Here is a 20,687-nt window from a genome sequence, read left to right on the forward strand (position 1 = left end):
TCAAAAGAGAAAGTGTCCACTGGGCCATAGTATCCTTATTACACTTTCTGTAGATATTTGATATATAACTGGGAAGGATAGAGGTAATTCTAAATGTAATTTGGAAAGGTTTAGATAACCAGGATTTTAATAGATGCTATGAATTCACATTATTTTTGCAGTACACATGAGCTAAGAAGTACAGTTTTATCCATGAACTTCAGTTACGTCTAGTTGGTCTTATGTGTTAGTTATGAGGTCTGTTTCAGACGTCTCTCAGTGGTTTTTAATGGGGTATAACGGTAGATATTTGGAGTCACTCTTTGCTGTCTTCACCCAAAGTGGTACTGCCCACCCATAATAGCTCTGGTTCCCCAAATTCCTTTTTCACCAGTTCCTACTTAGCACTCAGCACCTCCTTTTCTTTCATTCAGTCAGAAATGGTTAACGCCAGTAATAGCAGGAGCCACTAATGTTTTGTACCAGGCTTTGTACTAAGCATATTGTATGCTACAGTACCCTGTTGGTTCAATGTGTAAGTAAACTTTGCCGTCACAGAAGTGAATTTATGGTCTAAATTATTTATTGGATGTGTTGAGGGACTCAATCCTTTCTTGGTATTTCAGATCAAAAATCTTGATTTAGTTTAAAGGTCAGGCTTTTAAGTTCTGATTGCTGTGGTTAGAGTTTTTCCAGCTTGTCTACGTTATAGACTATGGCCAAGCCAGTAACTTGAGACACTACTAAGAGAGCTTGAAGAAGGAGGGTCAAGGCCCTTTAGACTTGCTGGTTTCAGGGAGAGTGTGCAAGTAATTCCTTCACAAGCCCAATAGAGCTTACCTTAGTTTTTTAAAAGAAATTTTTCTCCCTAGGGGTTTTTTGTTTCCTTTTCTTTGTTTGCTTTTGGTCTTTGCTCTGGTACTTGCTCTTCTCCCTCATCCCAAGCTCTGTCTTTGTGGACATTCAGTAATCTTTAGAATATTTAAAGATGTTTAAAGTTGCACGTATACGTTTTAAACACAAATGGTATGTTTACTTTTCTATCAGTTTTGTAGATGAAATGACAGTCACTGCTGTGAGGTCTGTTGGACAAGTGAGTCTACATACTTTCTGTATCCCAAAAGGCAGGAGAGTGGAAGTTTTTTTGTTTTTGTTTCTAACTTAGTTAACTGTTTTGGTGATGTTTTAAGGAATTTCAGATCTAGTTTTGATAGTTTTAAAAGTTCTTTTAAAAGCTTATCCCTTTTCTGTCTTTAGTGTGTCATTTTTTAAATTTAGTTGAAAGCAAATTTAGTTTTTGTCCTTATTGTTATTTGCTAGGTATAAAATTTCTGGTTGGGAATAATTTTTCTTCAAAATTTTGAAGGCATTACATCGTCACATAGCTTCCAGTATTTCTTTTAAGGAGTTCGGTGCCATTTTGACTCCTGATCCTTTTAACTTGACCTACCTTCCCCCCTCCACCTCCCCCCCACCCCCCCCAAAGAAAAAGCACTTTGAGAGTCTTTCCTCAGTCCATGGTGCTGAGAAATTTCATGTTGATGTGCCTTTATGTAGTAGGTCATTTTCTCATTCATTGTATTTTGGGCCCCAAACACTTGGTAGGTGCCTTTATTCTGGAAGCTCCTATCATTCCAGGAAATTTTGTTGGAACAGTTGGTCTGTTCCTCTTTGCCCGCCCTGTAGACTTTAGGTTTCAATTTTCTCTTGTCTGCTAAGTCATTTGCCACTTGCTCTATATGTTTCCAGCTTCCAAAAATTTTGTTGGCATCTCTTGCTTGAGTGCTCTAGCCTTCTCTCTTTTTCTTTGTCCTTGTAACTTTAAAATTCACTTGTCGTTTTAGGGGGGTTGTAGGAGGTGGTGGAGATGACTTATGTTTAACTAGAAGTCCTACACAAGGAAATTATTTCTGTTTATTCTGGATACACTGGTTCTCCATACCTGTTGTCTTAGTCTGCTTGGGTTGCTGTAACAAAATACCATAAACTGGTACATTTACTTTTCACAATTCTGGAGGCTGGAAGTCTGAGATTAGGGTGCCATAATGGTCGGTTTCTGGTGAAAGCCTGCTTCTTGGCTTGTAGATGACAGCCTTGCTGTTGTATTCTCTTGTCCTGTCTCTTCTCTTTTTTTATTTTTAAAATTTAATTTAACTTAATTTAATTTTTTACTGAAGTATGATTTACAATGTTGTGTTAGTTTTTGGTGTACAGCAGAGTGATTCAGTTACATACATTATGTTCTTTTTCAAATGCTTTTCCATTATGGTTTATTACAGGATATTGAATATAGTTGATCACAGGAAGGCGGTATATAGTTTATTTTTGCAGTTGTATTTTGACTAGCAGACTGCTCTAGCACTATTGACTGTGTAGCTGATACGTAAGAAAAATAATTTAAAATCTTAGAATCTTCTTGGCTTCTCGAGGTGTTCTGGAGAACTGTAGCTTTTTTAGTTGTGTAAGAGCCATTTTTTTCTGTTTACTAGATAAATATTTATAAATGTTTTCACCGGGATGATGCCACCTTTTTTGAGATGATGAGTCTCAACACCCTTCAAGGCCCATTTCAAAATCCTGACTCCCCTGAAGCCCTGGCCCTCACTGACTCTTCCAATGCAAAATGAATTCTGCCTTCTCTTAGTAATTTTTGGTTATAGGGCTCATCTTGGCAGCTAGTTTAGTGTTTTATTTTTTATTTGTTTTCCTGTGTATATCCTTTTTTTTTTTTTTTTTTGCGGTACGCAGGCCTCTCACTGTTGTGGCCTCTCCCGTTGCGGAGCACAGGCTCTGGACGCGCAGGCTCAGCGGCCATGGCTCACGGGCCCAGCCGCTCGGTGGCATGTGGGATCCTCCCAGACTGGGGCACGAACCCGTGTCCCCTGCATCGGCAGGCGGACTCTCAACCACTGCGCCACCAGGGAAGCCCTATCCTTTGTTTTTACAAGTAGATTGTACACTACTTGAGATGTGTGCATTGTATCAGCTTTTCTTTCTTCCTCAGGCTTCCTAAGGGGTAGATGGCACAGTTTTCTGTAGCTGTGGCTCATGATTAGGGGCAGCATTCCCAAGTATGTAGAAACCCCCTCAGGTGGTGCCACCATTCGTCTCCCCTCCCTCCCCAGTGTATTTTATAGTGCAGCTTATTTCCTGTAATACTTAACTCTGGGCGTTCAGGAAATATTTGTTGATTGAATTGGACCCATGGCAAGTGTGATATGATGATAAGAATAGAGGCTTGGAGAGGTTTTGTCTCCCTCTCTCTCTCTGTCACCTCTTAATTGAGTAATTACAGGTAAATCAACCTCTTGTAGTTTTTTGTTTTCTCATGGAAAACAAAGAGACTATTATATCAAGGACTTGATATTAAATGAAAAAGCTGTATGATTGTTTTTCTGAGATCAAATAAAAGTTAAGAAATATCAAACTAAGTACTGTGTTGGTGCCAGTTTCTAAGAAACTTTTCACAGTCTGGGTTAGGGAGAAAATTTTTTTATTTAGATTTGTCTTTTCTACTTTATAAATTTGAAATTTATCTTTTAATGAAATATTGGTAGTTCTAGTTTGTTGCTTTTTCTAAATCTAGGCAAGATGAAAAGTTGGCAACCTTATGTTTATTCTTATAATTTGAAGGAAATTTTATTTATCTGTTAAGTCTAGGAGTCAGAATGTGCTTTATGCCTTAAAACCTGTGACACCCCAGTTGGGGGACAGGTTTCTATATATTTATTTGTTAGACTAAGCTTGTTAATGTTCCTTTTCAAAGTTTCTATCTTTACTGATACTTTGTCTGCTTGAACTATCAGTTTCTGATAGAAGTGTATTAAATTTCTCATTGGAGTTGACATTTTCTCAAAGGGTCAGTTTTTACTAGATATATTTTTGAGGTTATGGTATTAGGAACATTCAAATTCTTGCATATTAAATGTTCTTGGTGGATTATTCCTTTTAATGTTATGTGGTGTCTCTCTTATCCCTATTAATACTTCCTTTTCCTTCACTCTGTTAATATTTGACTTTTAATATGTGCGATGAACCATTTGAATAAGTAGATTTATTTCTACTGTCTGAATTTCATATTTTCTGAATCTTTTATTTTGCTGCTTTTTTTCCCTTCTGTTAAGATTCCTAGTTTTCTGCATTTCCTTCCTTTTTTCCTCCTCTTTTGATTGGAAGCCATAGATTGTATTTCTGTTCTTTTAGTGGTTACTATTAAACTTTTCAGCCACAGTGTTCTAACAAAACCATGAGCCTAACTCCAACTTACAGGATGAACCCAGTCTTCCACTAGGGAGCACTTTGAGCATCATTTCCCTTCTGTGGAGATGTTTATCTTTTATTTGATCTCAGCTTTGTCTTTTGGATTTCTCTTTTACGGTTGTCTTTCATGGCTGTATATATAGGGTGGAAGAGGTTTTCCAGAGTGAGCACAGTATACCAACTCTACTCCAGCCATTCTTCCATCCCGCCATCCCACTGATTTGCATACCTGCACGTAAGACGCAGTCAATATTTGTTAATTGATACATATCTTATGTCGATGCATCTTGTTCCTTCTGTTTGTTTTAGTTTTACTCACTACTTTTTTCAGCTTTAGATGGAAAGGAAAGTGGAGGGAACAGTCCCACCCAAATCTATGGAAGACCTTTTCACTAACTACCCACATCGAACTTGATGGAGTGCTCAGTGCTAAGAGAAGAAAGGAGGTGTAGAGAATTTAGTTGGGGACAAAGGACTTTAGAGTCCTACTGTGAATTGATAATATTTATTGATAGTAATCTCATTGTAGACTGGTTCCATTTTGTTAGGTTTGTTAACTGTTTTGCTCTGTAAACACTACAGATGCCAATTTTTTTTTGAGGGAACCAGGAGAGCTACACTGTACGTAGCTATGTTGTAGCTATGATGATGGTGGCTGAGTTTTGCAAGCATTGCTGTTCTGACCTAATGTTTGCTAGGACAATCTGAGATGGTGGTGATTACAGGAGTGCCGCTCTACCATCTTCCTTTTTCAGGAGGTTGAAGTTAGTTATGAAGAGAGGATTAAACCAATAAACTTGTTAGTGCCTGATGCTGAAATATTGTATCTATGACTAGGAAGTGATTTTCAGGTTAAAAAAAAAACCCCAAAACCACCCCGAACCAGGGGAAAATGGCAGCAGCCTGGGGATGATAATTAGGGATTGGCAGATAGATGGGCTAATGTCCTTTATATTCATTCCCAGGCTTAGCTCTCTAACATCATTATCCACACGCTACCTAAAAGCACCACGTTTTTTTTGTGTGTGTTTGTTTTTTGTTTAAGTGGTTGGCCGATACAGAGTGGGGATTGAGATGGGATGAGAGCCCTCTTTATCAGTAATGTCAATCTGTAAATCAGAGACTGCCTGTTGAATCTAATTCTATTGGGTTGAGTACTTACTGTAAGGTGAAGAATTGGGAACATTTACTGGTGGATCCCATTTATTGGTAGTGGGGGAAGCCAACCCTTTGCTATGGTTGTTGTGTTGCCAGAGGGGAGACATTTGTGGTTTTTTGTGTGCCATAATGATAAAAACAAAAGGGATCTGGTAAGCCCTTAAATTTGACTGTGGTGGTTTGTAGGTTTGACTTTTTTTGATGACTTCGATTTGGATCTCTGAATTAGAGACCCAGTGTTAAGAACCCCAGTAGGTGCAGATTTCAGAGAAGCCATTTATTTGATACAGCTTTCAGACCCGCTCTGGGTACACTGATGATCATGAGCCAGGTAATAAGCAAGGTTGTTGGACAATTTGATTGTAAAGCCCACTTGGTTAGTCTGGCTTTGTGGGAATAAAGATGCCCAGGAAGGTCTGCTTATACTGTAGAAGGGAAATATTGAAATCTATTGCTGTCTCCTAAAAGTAGATAATTTTGAATCATAGTTAAAGATCTTTAATTTTTCTACTTAAAGGAATAAAAATGCTGTTGCCATGTTATTTGGATTAAAAAAATTGCTATAGATATATGTTAACAATATAATTTTAGGCACAGTAAGATTGTTTATACGGTTTATCTTTTTAATCCCAGTAAGAAAATAGGGAAATCAGTTTTGTTTAGTTAAAGAAAAAAGAGAGGACGGGTAGTTTGTCACTACTGAGCTCTACCTTTTGGAGGGGGAGGGCTTCTCTGTGCTAGGTCCCCTCCACGGTTCGGGGCTATTACTTCTGGCAGCTTAGATTTCAGATCAGTGTCCTCTGGTTCCCTAAGACCTTACTAGAAAGAATGGCCTGTTTGTGTTCCATGTTTAGTGTTTCCCAAACAGTGTTCACTTCAGTTTGAAAAACACAGGATTAAGCGTAAACATGTTTCTTTATTTTAGGACTTATCAGAATCTAATAGAGGTATTTGGATTGTTAATTTCTAAGAGGGGGCTATCCTAAGCAACATTTCCAGAACCTGAAATAGTAGGGTTATTAATATCTCCCTAAATGGACTGTTAATCTTGTGACTGTTTTAAGCAGTCCTTGCATGTATTCGTGGTATTTTAGTGATTTCCAGACTTAGTTGATCATCACTTTGGGTTGCTTAGAAATTTTTTTTTTAATTTTGAGTTGATAATATGTGATTTAAATTCAGAAAGTGTACATTGGCACTCAGTGAAAAGCTTCCCTCCCTGCTCTGTTTCCTAGCTGCCTACTTCCTTTCGTCATAGGTGGCTAAATGTTATTCCTTCCAGAGACGTTTTATGAATGTGCTATAATTTATTTAGCCAGAATATAAATTACTGAGTCTTGTATTTGGAGATTTCTGATTTAGTAGGTCTGGGTGGGGTCTGGTAATATGTCTTTTAACATATTCCTTAGGCAGTGGATGATTAGCCAGGTTTGGACACTGTTATTTCAGATGGTACACATTACTTTTGCATGTGACATATTATCCAGTTCTTAAAACAACTCTGTGAAGCAGATATGGTAAGCACCATTTTTGGCAGAGGTGGAAACATGAGAGCAGGAGATGTTAAATGACCTATTCAAGGTCACGCTCCTTTTTTAATGGTGGAGCTGAGACTCAAAAAAAACCCAGGGTTCTTTTGGGTATCTAGGTAGAACTTGGTTGGCACTAACTTTGACTTTTCATGGCTACAATGCTGATGATTGGCTAAACAACCGGAAAAAAAAAAAGAAACCCCAAACAAATAAAAAATTAATTATGGGTATTTATATCCAATTCTTCCTATTTTGGCACAGCATTAAATGTTGGAATATTTTATTGCATTACTTGCCAATAGATGTCCAGTAATTAGACTTTCTCTAGTTTGCATTTTAAGGTGCTTAGCCAGTTAGACTCATGTTATCAGTTTCAGGCACTTATACAGGCGAGTTGCACACAGACTTTTATCTGTACTTTTGCTTCCTGATGAGCTTGCTTTCTCTCTTCCCTTTGCTTCCAGCTTCCTTTTGGCCCCTTCAGTACATTTCCTTAACATCAACCCAGATTAAGCCACGGAGGAGGGGGAGGAGGGAGGGATGGGGGGAGGAACAAGACTGTCCTCTAAGTGGAGGGACTGGGAGAGTATCCCCAGCTGTGAAGTACCGAGTGATTTCCTTGTCTGTCTGGTAAACTCTTTCTGGGGATGATTCTCAAAGAAAGTTAAAAAAAGTTAAAGTAAAAGACTCTTCTTAATATTGTAGGACCGTTTGACTTGGGGTAGAACCTCCGTGGGGTTATTTTGTAGGACAATATTCCTTTGGTGTGTTTTAAAAAACCTAGTCTCATAATATTGGCCTCATAGCAGAACAGCTAAAAATCTTTAGAATGACTATGAAAAGAATAAAAAAGCTGCAAATCCACTATTTTGAAGCAGTGTAGGACTTAGAGCAGGGACATGAATGCCCATTCATTTGTTCAGCCACCCATCCATCGGCTGTCAGGTGCTGGGGATTTAGAAATTAGTAAAACCCGTTCTTGCCTTCATAGAGTTTGTCAAGCCGTGAAAGAGACAAATATTTCATCAAACAAGTGGTTACAGCATAAGTACTGTGGAAGGAAGTATGCCCCAGGGGACTCAGAGAAATGCCTAGTTTAGCCTGGAGTGAAAGGTAAGTTAACGTTTCCAACAGGTTCTTTCAGCCTACCCTCCAGGGACTAGTAGCTATAGAGGTGTAGAAGGCAGTGGGGTATAGTTTATTCTAGACTGAAGGAATAGGTGTGTACAAAAAAAATAAAATAAGGCGCTCCCTGGTGGTCTAGTGGTTGGGATTCGGTGCTTTTGCTGCTATGGACTGGGTTCAGTCCCTTGTTTGGGGAACTAAGATCCAGCAAGCTGCGAGGTGTGCCCTCCCCCTCCCCCCTCCAAAAAAAGAGTACTTTGTGAGTATAATCTAGAGAAGGACTTGGGAGAGTATAGTGATATTTGGGGTATAGAGTGCCCAGGAAGAGTGAGGAGATGAGATTGGAGGTAGTAGGGGCAGGAAGAGAAGGAATCTCTCACTCTTGTGAAATAACAACCCATGCGCAAAATACACAGAGTTAGAGTGCGTCTACGGATTTCTGGTTCCAAGAATTCCCAGACTTAGCTGTCATTCTCTGGTTCCTCGGGTTCCTACAAGATCTCCAGATTCAAATTGGGCCCTATTTAGTTTGGCAACTGGTTCAAGCTAGAACTTGGCAGATTTGAAGCAGCAATATATAGAGCAAGCTATCCAAAGATGAAAAATATAGTTCAGTAATAATGCTAATGGCTGCCATTTATTGAATGTTTAAGAGCTTGGCTCTTTCCAAGGTGCATTACAAAATTACCTTTAATCCTTATAGCAGTCCTACCAGACAAGTGGTTTTATCTCCATTTAACAGACCAAGATACCTTCCAAGCTCTGGGAGGTTAAAGTAAGCTTGCCCAAGGTTACAGAGCCAATAATGGAAGGGATGGAATTGAACCCAGGTTTGTTAGCCCGACACCACAGCCCATTCTTTTCCCACTCCACCATGCTGCCCCTTGTTCCCAGGGCAGATGGAATGGCAGCTCAGGAATGTAAAATGACCGTTTCAGAGGCAGTTTCATCTTCGATGTTAAAAGGGCAACAAGAAGCCATCCCAGTATCTGTCATTTAAAGAAGCTTTCCTGAATTTAATGGCATCAAGATCCTTGGTCAGGAACCTAACCTCCTAATTGTCTTGTTTTATGGAAAAATCAGATTTCATCACAGGTATTTTCAGTTTAGAGTTCTATCTCAAGGACTGAATACCTTGCCAAATGGTAGTATTTATATTACAAAGTGTGTCAGTTATCTCATGAGACCTTTGATTTGTATGTAGAGTTAAAATTGGGTTTGATGTTGCAGATATTCAGAATGTGGCTATGGCCTAAGGGTGAAGAAAAACCAAGACTTTTCTCTTGAAATTTTGGCTGGATGCTACACTTTTTGGACAGGAGCACTAAAGGAAGTCTTCTCACCCTGTTAGCACACAAGTTAACCAAGTTTGAGTCTTGTACATATGTATAGTCTTACTGTTAAGCAGTTGAAGTTAGATGAGACAGAAATACTTAGGAAATTATCAAGAAGAATTAATGTATAAAGGCCATATCTTTTATCTTTTCCTACCGAATTTCTTGTCCATTTGGCATGTGTATTTTCCTTTTCCTGTTTTGAATGGAGCTGAAAATAACACAGTTGGTTTTGCTTTAAAGGAAAATGACTCATTTTCTTGTGTTCAGCATTTAGTTTCTCAGGGATGTGTTTATCTTTCAAATGGCACAGTAGTTTGGGATTTTGGTCTCTTTTTCATTTTATTATGAAAGATGTTATTTATGGCACTATATAGGAATTTCTAACCAGAATATTTTCTGTGTTAAGGGAAGAAATTATTTGTAAGTATAATGTCTTTTCTCTATGATAGTTGCAGAGTGTTTCTATAACATGAATTTTCTCGTCTTAGTTTTATAGAAATCTTTGAGCAGTTTCAACTGAAAACCATTTTAGGAGGAAGAATTAAAAGAATTTCCCATTTAAAATTTGTATCATTTTCTCAGTTTACAGTATTTATTTAGAAACTTCTGTTTTTTGGTCTTGAATGTATCTTGAAGCTGAATGTCCTGTATTATTTATTTAGGGTAAAAGGAACACATTTTATAAACTGGTATTTGTTCTCTCCATAGCACAAAGTATGTATAAGTCCTGCCTGTACCTGGTTATTCAGGAAGCTGACAGATGGGTTTTTTCCTCTACAAAAGCCATCATTGTGTGACTTGGGGTCTTTTAAAAGTAAAGTCAGATGTTTGCTACCTGGCACCATTTTTTCTTGGGTGGGCAAAAAAGTGAGAAATTGTCAAGTCAAATTTAAAGAAATAAAATGTGGTTAAGACTTACGTCTAAGCAAAGATATATTAGGGATCAACTTACAAGCTGGGATTTGCATTATAAAACTGAACAGATTACTCTTCACCAAGGAAATGTCCTTTTTTAGAGTGTGGGAGGAATAATCTTCTCTATCAGTGGTCTCAAACTCAAATGCCTACAGGTGCTGGGCAGGTAAGGGTACCTCTAGTCACCACTAGGCAATATAAGCTTGGTTGCTAGATCTCATTTTTCAAGAGAAGCTAGAAATCTGAAAATCTGTCTGAGATTTTCCAGTTTTACATGTTGGCCAAGAATCTTTAACAGTCTTTTAACAATTTAAAATGCCATGTGATTCAGTATCATGTGTACATCTGTAGGGCGGCAGTTTGTGACTTCTCCTTCAGGCTCCCCCCTCACCCCTTTTAGTAATTGACTATAGCTTTAGCATATAAATCTTAAAGAGGTTCTTTCTGATCCTTGCCTCTACTGCCTCCCCCTCCCCTATTGAAATGATAAACATTTAGTTCCTCATGGGTACTAATACTATCAGGAGGGCAGGATTAAATTTTTCTTATGCTTTATGCTATGTTATGCTACATTGCTGTACCATTTTACATCTAAAGAGAATCATGCATGGGGGTAAATTTATTCAGAGCGCAAGACAGACCAGGGGGTTTTAGTATTAGCAGTATTAAGAGTTCATTAATAGGGTTTCAGATTCTCCATTCTAACCAACCTTTTAGAAACCATCACTTGTTGAGTTTTGGTGTAGTGATTTTTTTCTTCTCTGTGTGTGTTGTCTAAACAACTATATTGTTTCTCTCATTAGCCACCCTCCCCCATCCCCGATTCCTGAGAAATCCTGAAGTTGGGAACCCATGATCAGGGTTAAATTCACACAGAAGCAGCACAAAATGGATTTTTAAAAATGTATCTGAAAATTGAATGTCTTGAAGTTAAATTTCAGACCTACAATGAGTCTTTCATAATCACACAGATGAAGGGAATCACCCCTAATCTGCTGGTGCTTCTTGTTTCGGCCAAGGCAACCCTAATCCCTCCAGGCTCTTCCCAGCCATCCTCAGACCCATGGGTCAAGGTAGCTGCTAATATTTTAAGTCACAACGCAGAGTGGGTAGGTGGGCTGAAAGCCTTTATCTCGTCCACACATAAACAAATCCACAGTGCAGCATGAGGAGGAGACTCAGTTGACTTTCTTCCATTTTACACCCAAGACGCCCTCAAGGGCCTCTCCTTTGAGCATATCTTAGGTGGCTTGCTCCAGGATTGTGTGAAAAGGGATTTGGGGTTGGGATGCCCACTGTAGTGGATTGAATAAGCCAGCTCCAGGCTTTCAGTTTGCTGGTGGGGGTGGGAATGTGCCTGGCACAAGTAAATGACCATCTCAAAATGCCCTCTGCAGCTGTGCCCAAAGTACATCCTTTTCTCACATTACAGTGGCTGTCAGGCAGGACCATCATGCGATAGCTTGAATTTATTGTTATTGTTGATGATGTGGATAGTTGGCATGCTAGGAATGATTTCAGAGGGGCAGTATATATAGTGTGGTGCAGTAGTTTGTATAAAAGAACAGTGTTGTGGACGGACTCCCTATACTCAGGAAAGTGCATGAAGATATAGTGGAAAGACCATGTTCTGTGGTTGGAGGTGGGTTTGGCGCCTCTCTCTGCCATCTATCTAGTAACATAGTCTTTGCTCCAAGAGGGGAAAAAAAAAGTGCCCTTTGATTGCTTCTTCAGTTTTAAGTTTTAAACTTTAGATAGTTTGCTTTTGGAGAAATGCCAGAAATATTCCTACAGTATTTCTTCTTCTGCAAGAAGGTAGTCTGGGTACATTTGCATTTTGGCAATACCTGCCTTCTCTGACATGGATGACAAGAGGTGATCTTTAAGACATTTTCTGCAGGAGTCTATGATTTAGTGTTGTAGGTAACCTTTCACTGACTGGCTGTTGTTTCTTTGTATGGATTATTAAGCCCTATACTCCAAAATGGATCTGTAAAAGCTTTATTCCGTGGATGGTTATCTAGAGAGTAGAGTGAGGTCACTTTAAAGGTAGTTTGCTAATATGATTATTGGTGAGTCGTGAGTTATTAAATGTTTTCGCTGTGTTAACTAGTCTGCTTACAAGATTTATATGGGCGACTATCCTAAAAGAAATCTGTATATTCACACTTTTCTTGCTTGTTCTAAACTTCAGTTTGAGGTGGAAGACCTAAGGAGTAGTGTTGTTGAGTTGAAGATCAGGAATCTTTTCTGCCTCTGAAATGTATTGTAACAAGTATTATTGTACATTTTTCACTGTTGGAACTGTTATCTAAAGAAGTGGAAGAGTGGGGAAATACTTGGTAAGTTTTCTCTCTTCTTTGCTTAAAGTCTGAAGGTAGCTCAGATTGAAACACAAATGACCGTAGAATGTCAAGTAGACAGTAAAGGTCCTTTGTGAGGGAGAAGCTGTAGATTTATGTAGGAAGAAAATCAGAGCTACCAGAAAAGTACATGGAGGAGGTAGCATTTGAGCTGGGCCTGAAATAATAATAATGTTCCTGGAGGAAATGTACTGGGGGCAGATTATGCCACTTTCTACCATTAAAGTGAGTACTGATACACGTGAAACGTGGGTGGGTATGCCTGATCTTACAGTTCCAGGGATAGCAAAAGGATCATCTTGTAGAAGGTGGGTTGTCAGGAATATCCTTATGTCCTGGAGAATTGGAGCCTTTTAGGAATCCAGATATACCTAAACTTTTTACCTTTAGAAATTTAGCTGGGAATTTAACAGGTTTAATTTTAGGGGTATGTGTGTCTGAACAGATGGCAGGGGATTTAGGATTAGGGCAGGGAATTGTAAAACCAAAGAACCTGTGTTAAGTGCTACTGTCAATTGAGGGTCATCAAAAGATGACTAATCTTTGAAATTATAAGGCTAAATTTGGGGGAAATGAGACTGAAATTGTAGGGAATTTCAAGGGCAGCTATGAGATACGTTACCCTCTAGCAAGTACTGTTATACTGATTTCTCTATTAACATCAGTTTGCTGTTACCTTACCTTGGTGGTCAAAAAAAATTCCAGCCTCTCAGTCTGTAAAATGTCTATAAATTTGAAGGAATGCAATAGGTTATTGAATCAGAATATAGAATAAATCTTTGGTGTAGGAGTACTAAGGATTGTCAGAAGCTCACTGCTTACCTATCCATTGTGTTATAGCCACCTCACAAAGGCTTTCCTGCCTGTCTCTGAAATGAGATTAAATGCTGAGTTAGGTTATTTTGTAATGTTATACTGTGTTCTTAAAATTGTTTTCCTTTACAATCACATGTAAAGATTTATTCTGAAATGGAATTTGGTGAGCTGTAGGGTGGTTTAGATTTTACTTTAAAAACGGAAAACTTTTGTTAATATTGCTGTGAGAGGAAATATAGTTAATAACTTGAAGCATTGTAAGCTTTTGGAAGAAGATCCTTTAAATTAGATGAGTGCCTAATACTTTTGTAGAGACATTTAGTAACTCAGTAAATTTAAATGAATATGATCAGTGGCCTGTGGTTCTGGGATTTACATGTCTGCTGAAGACTCTATAATGTAAAGGGGAACAAAGTACTCCTTATTTTATAGTTAGTACCTTTTTTTCCTCCCCCTTTGCTTGAAGGTTTCTTTGTTACTGTTATCTGGGATCTGTGTAAACTAATGTGTATGGGACCAATTTAGTCATGATAACTATCTTGAGATTTGGAAAAATGATACATTTTCTGTAAATTTTTTGCGGATTGAATTTAAGAAATTAAACATTTGATATTTGGGGAAATATTCTAAGTGTCCATGTAAAATTAATTTGTGTGTGAAAGTTTCAGATGGGTAAGATGAAATTGAATATGACAGTTAGTAAGTGCTATTTCCATATAAACATTACATAAATATCTTCCATTGATATATTTGCTTTTCATACATTCATAACAATTTCAGGACTGAAAAGAACCAGAGAGGACTATTAGTCTTTCTTCACGTAGATGTGACCGGAAACTTAGTGGGCTTAAATGAACCCAGTTGGTAGTAGATGAGCTGGGAGTAAACCCCAGATTTCTTGCTATCCAGTGGGTATTATTTCCAGTACAAATGGGTGTATATTTCAGATGGAGTCCACCATGATTTTTTTCTTTTTTTTTTTTTTTTTTTTGCGGTACGCAGGCCTCTCCCCGCTGTGGCCTCTCCCGTTGCGGAGCACAGGCTCCGGACGCGCAGGCTCAGCGGCCATGGCTCACGGGCCTAGCCGCTCCGCGGCATGTGGGATCCTCCCAGACCGGGGCACGAACCCGTGTTCCCGGCATCGGCAGGTGGACTCTCAACCACTGTGCCACCAGGGAAGCCGCCACCATGATTTTTAATATTAGAAAATTTGATGTCAGTAAACATTTCTTCTGTCCCCTTCCTAACCTGAAATTTGCTTCTGAGTTCTTGACTTGTTATTTTCTAGCATCTTGATATCCTCAAACCTTACTTTAGTTTTATAGATATTATTTGCCTGGAATGATATTTGGAGCCATGAAAGCATCATTTAATTCTTAATCTCAGTTATTGTCCAGCTTTGAAAAAGCTTTGACAAGTTTTGCACCCCCCCCCCCCCCCCCCCCGTATTCTTTGTGAAAACGCTAGAGACAGTGTTGGGCTAAGAAAAAAGGAATGGAAATGAATGGGTTTAGTTGTATGCTGGTGAACAAGTTATCTTTCGAAAGTGTCACTACTATGGCTTTTGGGGAATAAAACCTTTCTTAGTCTTTTCTCACAGTCTGGCTCTAGTCTGTAGTCTGGTGAGGAGTTTTATAAATTACTCATAGTCATTGTGGGCTGAGGAGAATGAGAACTCCTGCCTCTGCTCCGGGTCTTCTCAGGGCTGTTGTTATTGCCCAGAATGGAGCCTCTCAGTTTGGAGCCTCCTAGTCTATTTTCTTCTCCCCATTTTCTAGTCAGCCTTCTCTCAGAGCTCATGAGTTCCACAGTGCATTATTCTTACGGTGTTTTATCTTGCCTTGAAACACAGATATGTGCCTTATAAATGAGCAAACTGGGATTTGGTCAAAAAGCTTGACTTTACAGGACTGAAGAAGACACATTTTTGTTAATGAAAGGCTAGAAAAATGAAAATGTATTTTATTGAGGGCCAAGTCACACATGATCTGATGTTATTCTTTGGGAGTGAGAATAAAATCACTAGTGAGTATTTACTTCTTGGTAGACAAATTAAATATGGCATCATTTGAAAGTTATTTTTGCTTAGAAATACGATTTAGTGTTGGACATTTGCTTATGCATATTTTAGTGTTTGAAAGATACTACTCATCGTTGAACAGTGGTTAGAACTTTACTGGATAAAGTAAAATTGAAGGACAACTGGCTCCTATTAGAATCTCTTTATCAAAATAATTAGATTATTTGGCCATATGTTATATGATTGGTGGTAGCTTTTAAATCCTAAACTGGCTTTAAGGCATGATTAATTCTGACTATGTATACCACTTTTGTCTGTTAGGACGAATGATTGAAATTTGATTTCATGTATTTTTGTCACTCTCTAGAAAGCAAAACTTACGGAATTTCCTGTTGATTTACTGTTCTAATTTTTTCCCTGTTGTTCCTAAAATGCTCAGTTTATTTTTAAGAGAATAATTTCTGGAAAAGTTTTCAAAGGCATTTGTTTTGGTAATTTAATAGAATTGAACTCTTAAAATCTCTACATTTGAATACATCTTTGTATTATAAAATGGCTTCCTTAGGTTGACAAAAGTGCCCAATTTAAATGAGTATTACAATATTTTATATTAATTCAAGACTGTTTCTTTGAGAGAAACAGCAAAATCATAATAGATAACATGAGTTAATATCTTTCTGTTACACAGCCCTTTGAGATTTTTCTAAGCATATTCAGTACTCTTAAAAATGTGAGGTGTTATCCTTATTTTATAGATATGGGTTTTAATTTGTACAATTATGTGTCACAAGGTCATTCAAGAACTTTTGAGACTATTCTCACCTTAAGTCAATTTGGCTTTTGCATTGTTTCTGCCTCTTTATATTAAATTCTTAATATATATGTGCTTCCCAAATATTTTCATTTCATCATGTACGTGTACATTCAAGAGTCTCTTGGCATATGTAGTATGGTGTTTAAAAACTGGCTTTCCATTGGGCGTTGGTTCAAGTACCAGTTCTACTGCTGGTTTTCTAAATAAACTCTAGAAGCTTCAGTTTCCTCGTCTGTAAAATACTAGATGATGACTGAAGTTGCAAATGAGGTGGTGAGGGAAGGCAACTGCAGGGTTGACTGTGATCTTTTCTGGGACAGAAATCAAAGATAATATAAAAAACATTCTTGCTTAGTAAAATTTTTGTATGCTATTGTTAGAGATCACCAGATCAGAACTGTTTTGCTTACAGAGGCTTTGTACATGTGGTTTATTCATGTTTTGTTTTGTTTTTAAAGGTTACGGGAAGTTTCAGAGAAACTGAACAAATATAATTTAAACAGGTAAGAGATTTAAGATATTTTACATTTCCTGAAAAGAATGATTTTGTTTTAATTAGGAAAAAGTACTCATATTTAGGCAGCAGCTATTAAGAAAATTTTAATCTAACTATCAAATTTTTATGGGTTGTGTTCATTTGAATTATAGTTGGTATTCATACTGATTTTTAAAAACTCTGCCATACCAAAGAGCTATAATGACTATGTAGATATAATAATTTTTTCAATTATTCCTTTAAAATATGTCAATATTAGTTTTTTAAAACAGGCTTTACTAGCAATTTTTTTCTTTTGTTACTTGGATTTTCTAAAAAACCCTAGGATGCATTTGCCATTTAAAAAATAATTTTGTTTGCATACTTTTCTTTATTTCCCAGCCATCCCCCTTTGAATGTGTTGGAACAGGCTACCATTAAACAGTGTGTGGTGGGCCCAAATCATGCTGCCTTTCTTCTTGAGGTAAACCGTTTACTCTACGGTAGAGAAATGAAAATGGATGTTAAAATACAGCTGTGCGTCATCATGTGTCTTCCTTTTCAACCGTGGAAGATAGCAGTTTCTTGCAGTAGTTCTTCCAGAGACCACCCAGTTCCATTTCCTTATTGTATAAATCCTCTGGCCCGGAGAAGGCTTAAATGATTTACTAGAGGTTGAAACTAGTTAGTAAGAGAGTGGAGAAGTTCCTGATATCTAGTCATTTCCTTACTCTGAATTCTGTTAGATGGAGATATTTTAAATTATTTTTACTGGTTTTATGATACTGTATACAAACCATACTTCCCCAGCTCAGGTGTGAGTGCCTTCTAGAAGGGAGCTTATTTGTTGCCTTCTGAATTGACAGTGATAGGTACATAATTTGTTTGTTGAATAAATTCAAGTTTTAATACACATTTTTACTTTGGAAGTTTCTTCTATTTTCTTTGCTTCTAGGATGGTAGAGTTTGCAGGATCGGTTTTTCAGTACAGCCAGACCGATTGGAATTGGGTAAACCTGACAATAATGATGGGTAAGACATTATGTCCTTTCCATTTAATAAGTATTTAGCTCTTAAAGGTATTATATTACACCTGTGTTTTGATTTTTGGGAACCCTCAAATTAAAAAAAAAAGCATTGTAGAAAAGGAGATGCTTAAAATAGAGTGAAATGGTTACTTTGTAGTTTGATTTTAATTTTTATGCAAGCAGTGATTTATAGCTAAAATATTTGCATTAAAAGTAGCAGAGGAGTCAATGATCACTTAACAGAAATAGATTACCAGAAGAATGATGTGTATGTGGTAGAGCCCAAGATCTGCTCTTTGAGTGAACTGACTTTTCGGATCATATTTTTTTCCCTTTTAATATTCCCAAGTCAAGTAGCTCAATTTGAAAATGACAGAGTCTTTAAAATTTTGGCCTTTATAAGTGACGTCATATAAAAAAGGTTGCTAGATAATGTATGATGACTTTCAGTTGACTGCTTCTAAGGAAAATATGATTACTTTAAAAAATCTAAGGAACAATTCATTTGCAGTTAAACCGTGAAAACAGTTTCAAACAGGAACTGGATTGTTATGAGGCTAGAAATTGTTAGGTTTGCTCTTTGATCTGAAGTATCCATTTCAGTAACAGTAATCAGAGAATTGTTAGGCTGATATTGTACCACAGTAAGTCCCAGAGTAGTGAGGCCTGGCTTGTTCCTAGGGATTTTGGGACTGTTCTGTGATTTTTCTACCTTTTGTTTTTTTCCCAGGTCAAAGTTGAATAGCAATTCGGGGGCAGGGAGGACATCGAGGCCTGGTAGGACAAGCGACTCCCCGTGGTTTCTCTCAGGTTCCGAGACTCTGGGCAGGCTGGCAGGCAACACCCTGGGGTAAGTTGTGGTCAGAAGATGGCATCCGCGGGTCTGGGTTATTGCTCTGTGAGTGCTCATTTCCGAGTTATCCAGCGATGGAGTGAGGGAACTCCTGCACTCTGAGCAGGGGCTCCTGTCGCTCATGGTGAGCCACCATGATAAAAAAACCCACATAGGCTAATCACAGCTAACCTAGGTTTTTGTCCTTCTAAAAATGTATAATGGCTGCATGCATTTATCGTGTCATTTATGTTATTTAAAAATTTTCAGTGATACTATCTTTGGTCTCATTTGTGACTAATTCTTGGGTAAAAAAAATCCAACATTTCTTTCTAGTGTTCGAATACAGTAGTTCTTTCTGAATTAATTTAGTGAGGCTTGAAACGATTATGTAACTGAACTTTACAGCCTTTAATGAAGTTTTTACTTTAAAAACATTATAGTGGTATACTTGACACTATATAGTGGTATATTTGTTTCAAGTGTACAACATAACGATTTCAGTATTTCAGATTTCAAGTGTACAACATAACGAAACATAACGATTCAGTATTTGTATATATGTGTGACCCTTGAGCAATCTAGGGGTTAGGGGCACTGACCCTCTGCACAGTCAGAAACCCACTTGTAACTTTTGACTCCCTCAAAACTTAACTACTAATAGCCTCGGGTTGACTGGAAGCCTTACCATTAACGTAAACAGGTGATTAATACATATTTTGTATGTTATATGTACTGTATTCTTATAATAAAGTAAGCTAGAGAAAACAAAATGTTGTTAAGAAAATCCTGAAGAGAAAATATATTAACAGTACTGTACTTATTGATACCGTAAGTTTACATCATCTGTTTATAAGATGAATTGTCTGTCATTACCTATGACAGTATTGTCCTATATGATACAAAACTCTAGATGTTATATGTATTACTAACACTAGACATCAAAAAGGAAGAGATAATGTGAAAAATTCGTATTTATTTACAGGTATAGTGATTCATGAATTGATAGCAAAGCAGCAGCAGTATGATTACCTCATGGTAGCCTAACCTATACACTAATGAATGAATTGGTATAAAAATTTTATGGCATAAGTATCACATGATATATATAGTCATATTCATCGTATAGTATTAGGAACATTGTTACACTAAAGAAAAACACGCTGGGCTTCCCTGGTGGCGCAGTGGTTGAGAGTCCGCCTGCCGATGCAGGGGACACGGGTTCGTGCCCCGGTCCGGGAAGATCCCACATGCCGCGGAGCCGCTGGGCCTGTGAGCCCTGGCCGCTGAGCCTGCACGTCCGGATCCTGTGCTCCGCAACGGGAGAGGCCACAACAGTGAGAGGCCTGCGTACTGCAAAAAACCCAAAAAAACCCCAAAAAAACCAAAAAAAACCCACGCTTACCTGTGATGATAGGCTGATATGCAGTTTCTCCAACCAAGAGAGACAGAAGCATTATGTATGGTAATGTAATTCTATGAAAGCAAAGGGGTAAAACAGTAAGAAAATGAACACATTATTAATTTTATATTAAATATCACCTTATGCCTATGTAAGCATAAACTAGTGTCTATAAATATTTTATGCATTCATGACCTACCTTTTTCTTAATTTTTTTTGATATTTCCAGGCTACATGATTCATCTGTGAGCTTTTTCAAATCACTGCAAATCTCCAAAAATTTTTCCAATATATTTATTGAAACAAATTCACATATAAGTGGATCCACACAGTTCAGTCTGTGTTGTTCAAGGGTCAAATGTATTGTGAAATGATCCCCACAAGAAAGTTAGTTAACATCCACCACCATATATAGTTACAAATTGTTTTTCTTGTGATGAGGACTTTTAAGATCTGCTCTCTTATCAACTTTCAAATATGCAGTACAGTGTTGCTAACTATAGTCACCATGCTGTACATTATATCTCCATGACTTTATTTTATAAGTGGAACTTTGCACCTTGTTTTTACTTTTAAAATTATTTGTAGAGTTTTTACTTTTTAAACTAGATACTCAACTCTTCCATTTTAT

General features: G+C 37.7%; 1 protein-coding gene across 2 annotated transcripts in view; it reads left to right on the forward strand.

Annotated features, from left to right (window-relative positions):
• UBR5 (ubiquitin protein ligase E3 component n-recognin 5) overlaps nt 1-20,687 on the forward strand; it is a 143,428-nt gene that overhangs the window by 22,309 nt on the left and 100,432 nt on the right. For both annotated transcript variants that reach the window (XM_029222473.1, XM_029222475.1), the window contains exons 2-5: nt 16,778-16,822; nt 17,197-17,278; nt 17,750-17,826; nt 18,553-18,672. In XM_029222473.1, the coding sequence (XP_029078306.1) occupies nt 16,778-16,822; nt 17,197-17,278; nt 17,750-17,826; nt 18,553-18,672 (324 nt within the window). The remainder of the gene's footprint in view (nt 1-16,777; nt 16,823-17,196; nt 17,279-17,749; nt 17,827-18,552; nt 18,673-20,687) is intronic.

The sequence above is a fragment of the Monodon monoceros genome, unplaced genomic scaffold (genome assembly GCF_005190385.1).
Source record: "Monodon monoceros isolate NGI ecotype Baffin Bay Population unplaced genomic scaffold, NGI_Narwhal_1 Super_Scaffold_14, whole genome shotgun sequence".
Lineage (NCBI taxonomy): Eukaryota > Metazoa > Chordata > Mammalia > Artiodactyla > Monodontidae > Monodon > Monodon monoceros.